The following is a 3,260-nucleotide window of genomic DNA, read 5'->3' as shown; positions in this document are numbered from 1 at the left end:
TCTCGATTGATTTTTATTATTTAGTAACAAACTTGTCCTCCTTTAATTTCTATATTTTTAAAAGACTTTTCATCTTAAAATATTTCTAATAACATATGAACGTTGTCACGAATATTATTTTCTATAATTAAAAAATGAAAAAAGAAAACAATCTGGTCCATTTTGGTAAGGAAGATGTATTGAGGATGTCTGTTATTAAGACAACAAAGTCAAGCAGCACTAATATTCCTAATTAATATTGTCATGCATGATAAACACACACAAGCAGACAAATCACAAATGATGTTTTGTCACCAATTTTGAAATTAAATGTCATTACAATAAAATCAACACCCCCCCCCCCCCGCCGCCCCCCACAAAAACAATCTAGATAAGAATCCAAAAAATTCAGCTTTATTGGTGCAACAATAAAAATGTCAAATTCATACAAAAAGATAAACCAAAAAAAGAAAAAGAACCAATAGAAAAATTACATAAAATCAACACTATAGTACACTCTAATTCAACAACCTAAGTAAGGCAAATGACAAGAAAGTGACTGGCAAAGCTGCAACAGCCAAAGATGGAACTGAGGCACTTGGTGCGGGTGGTGAAGTGACCGGAGAATCGCCCGAGGGGGCGGATGGGACGGTGGAGCCCGATGGGGTGGCGGCAATGGAAGGCGTGGGGGAGGCCGAGTCGCTGCCGGTGACATTGATGGCTAGCTTTTGACCTAATGAACAATGTCTAGGGAATGTGCACACGTAGTAGTGTTCACCAGAATTTGTTAGAGTAATTCTAGCTGGACCAGTGCTAATTGTGTTTATTGGAGAAGTTGTGTTACATGAGTCATAAGCTGCCTTGCTAACTGTTGCAACATTATGTGCCCCATTGACAAAATTGAAAACTGTATAGAAAAAATAATGTTAAGATTAAAATCTTAAATCAACAATTATTAGTAGAGTACTCATATATCATGAGAATATTGCAAGAAAAGCTTTCGACTAGTCAATTTCTAAGGAATTTGCCGTTGCAAATTCATGTGATGAATCTTTTTTTCATCCTATCTATTCATTAGAATACTTTACGAGAGTAAGAGTATCCAATTTTCAGGGTGATTTTTTATTTTGATTTAGTAATTTTATGAAATGAAATTCAGAATTTTAGTGCTTACCAAGAGTATCTCCAACCTTGAAGGATTTGCCATTAGTCCATCTTTGATAAGAAACTGGGCCACCAGTAGGTACATTCCAACCCATGTTATCTCCAACAATGTAAGTTTGGGCTACACTACCAGGTGCAGGAGCGACCGACACTGATGGGGCGGGAGCTCTCGATGGGTTTGATGAAGGAGACGTAGCCGGGGTGGCAGTGGGAGGAGTGACGGGCCTGGCAGGAGTCGGCTGAGGAGTGGGAGAGCCGGAGCCGGAGACACTGATAGCCAATTTTTGGCCCAAGGTACAATGTCTTGGAAAGGTACAAAGGTAGTAATGTGATCCAGCAGATCTCAATGTAATGTTTGTTGGCCCATTAGTGGAAATTGAAATTGGGCTTGCAGTATTGCATGAATCAAAATCTGCCTTTGATACCTCAGCCACACTATGAAATCCCGTTGTAAAGTTAAATACTGCATAAGAAAAAAAAGAGTCCGAATAAATTTATTCTAAATTTATTTAGTTAAAACAGTGAAAAGTATATCTATTCTAAATTCACCGACTCTAAATTGGGAATTTCCGAGGATTTTAGGTGGTGAGTATGGACCACGGGATTAGTATTAATTTACATGTTTTTGTTTGAACCAAATAATTTAATCATGGTGTGGATAAATAATGTTCTCTTTTAAAAATTATTTAACCATATACATAAGAGTTGAAAAGAATGTAGTGTGCCTACAGAATATATTTAGCTGCCACAACTTTGTACGTATTCGCCACTAGATATGACAAAATATAAACTAAATTAAGAAATACAAGCGGGGGAAGGAATCTACGTAATAGAAAAAGGAAAAGGTGCATTACCTCACCTCATTACCCATTAACACTTTATTAAAGTAAACTAAACTAACCATAATTAACAAAAAGCAACATAATGTGGAATGTTAATTTAGTTTATATTCTATGCATTTGAGGGGTAAACGATATCTACACAAGCATGTCACTTATTAGGTAATTCATTTTTTATATTATTAGATTACTCAAAAGATAAATATAAAAAAAAGGAGGGAAGATAAATAGAGGGAAAACTTTTTATACTAACTTGATATCTCATGGTAAAATTCACTAAATAGTACTTACATTCTCGTTTTATTTTATGTGTTATAATTTGATTGAACATAAGTTTAAGAATTATGAGAAGACTTTTAAAATTTGCAGTATAAAATAAGTTATATGTATTTGAATAGCTATAAATCATCTTATTAAAAGTGAAATTTACATTTACAAGTTAAATTATCATTAAAAGTAGAAATGCCAAATTGACTAGAAGGAAAAGTGTGACATATATATAAGTTGGGACAGAGGAAGTATATAAAATCTTTATGCTGTGAGTGTGTATATATATACTAACCAAGAGTGTCGCCGATGGCGAAGGTTTTACGGGCGGCCCACAAGGAATAAGCGGAGGCGCCACCATTAGGAACGGTCCAAGCCAAAGCATCACCAACAACATGAGTTTGTTGTGCGATTGAAACATGTTGTAATAAAACAAATATTGTAGAAAAAACAAGTAATAAAGTACTCAACTTTCTTGCCATTTTGCACTGTGTTCTTAATGATCAAAGTCGCCCCTGTTGTTGAGCTTGATTTGGCTCTCTGTGTGTTTCTCTTTGATAGAAAAGAGTTTAAGAGTTGTGGTGTTGGGATGGCAATGGGTTTCTATTTATAGAGAATAAAAGAGTTCTCTTTTTCTTTCCTTTTCCATTTTGGTGGATAGGGTGACTCGTTCCAACATAGGATTAAATTGATTAATGAGGAGAACAATAATATAATATAGAAACCAACTCATACAAGTAAAAACAACAATATATTCGGTGTATTTCCACGAAGTGGAATCTGAGGAGGGTATTGTGTACGCAGTTCGTATCACCATCTTAGAAGTGAGCTTCAGAGGCTGTTTCTGATAGATCCCTAGCTCAGGATTAAAACAATCTAGAAAACGACATAATATAAGAGCAAGAACTAATAGGTAGTGATAAAACAACGGATAATAACATACACAAGGCTACTACAAAATAACACTAACATCGATCTACCCGAAAACAACAAACATCACCAGAAACTCCG

The 3,260-nt window shown here is 35.2% G+C and overlaps 1 protein-coding gene across 1 annotated transcript; it reads right to left on the bottom strand.

Moving 5' to 3' along the window:
• Nucleotides 1-371: 371 nt before the first annotated feature.
• On the bottom strand, nt 372-2,929 carry LOC107877771 (blue copper protein). Its single transcript, XM_016724480.2, has 3 exons — nt 2,545-2,929; nt 1,154-1,606; nt 372-886 (listed from the first exon to the last, which is right to left on the bottom strand). Exons 1-3 carry the CDS (start codon nt 2,729-2,731, stop codon nt 498-500), a joined length of 1,029 nt encoding a protein of 342 aa, XP_016579966.1. The 5' UTR covers nt 2,732-2,929; the 3' UTR covers nt 372-497.
• Nucleotides 2,930-3,260: the final 331 nt, after the last annotated feature.

The sequence above is a fragment of the Capsicum annuum genome, chromosome 7, assembly GCF_002878395.1.
Source record: "Capsicum annuum cultivar UCD-10X-F1 chromosome 7, UCD10Xv1.1, whole genome shotgun sequence".
NCBI classification, from domain to species: domain Eukaryota; kingdom Viridiplantae; phylum Streptophyta; class Magnoliopsida; order Solanales; family Solanaceae; genus Capsicum; species Capsicum annuum.
Note: the sequence above shows the minus strand (reverse complement) of the source record. Positions and strands in the feature narration are given on the sequence as shown.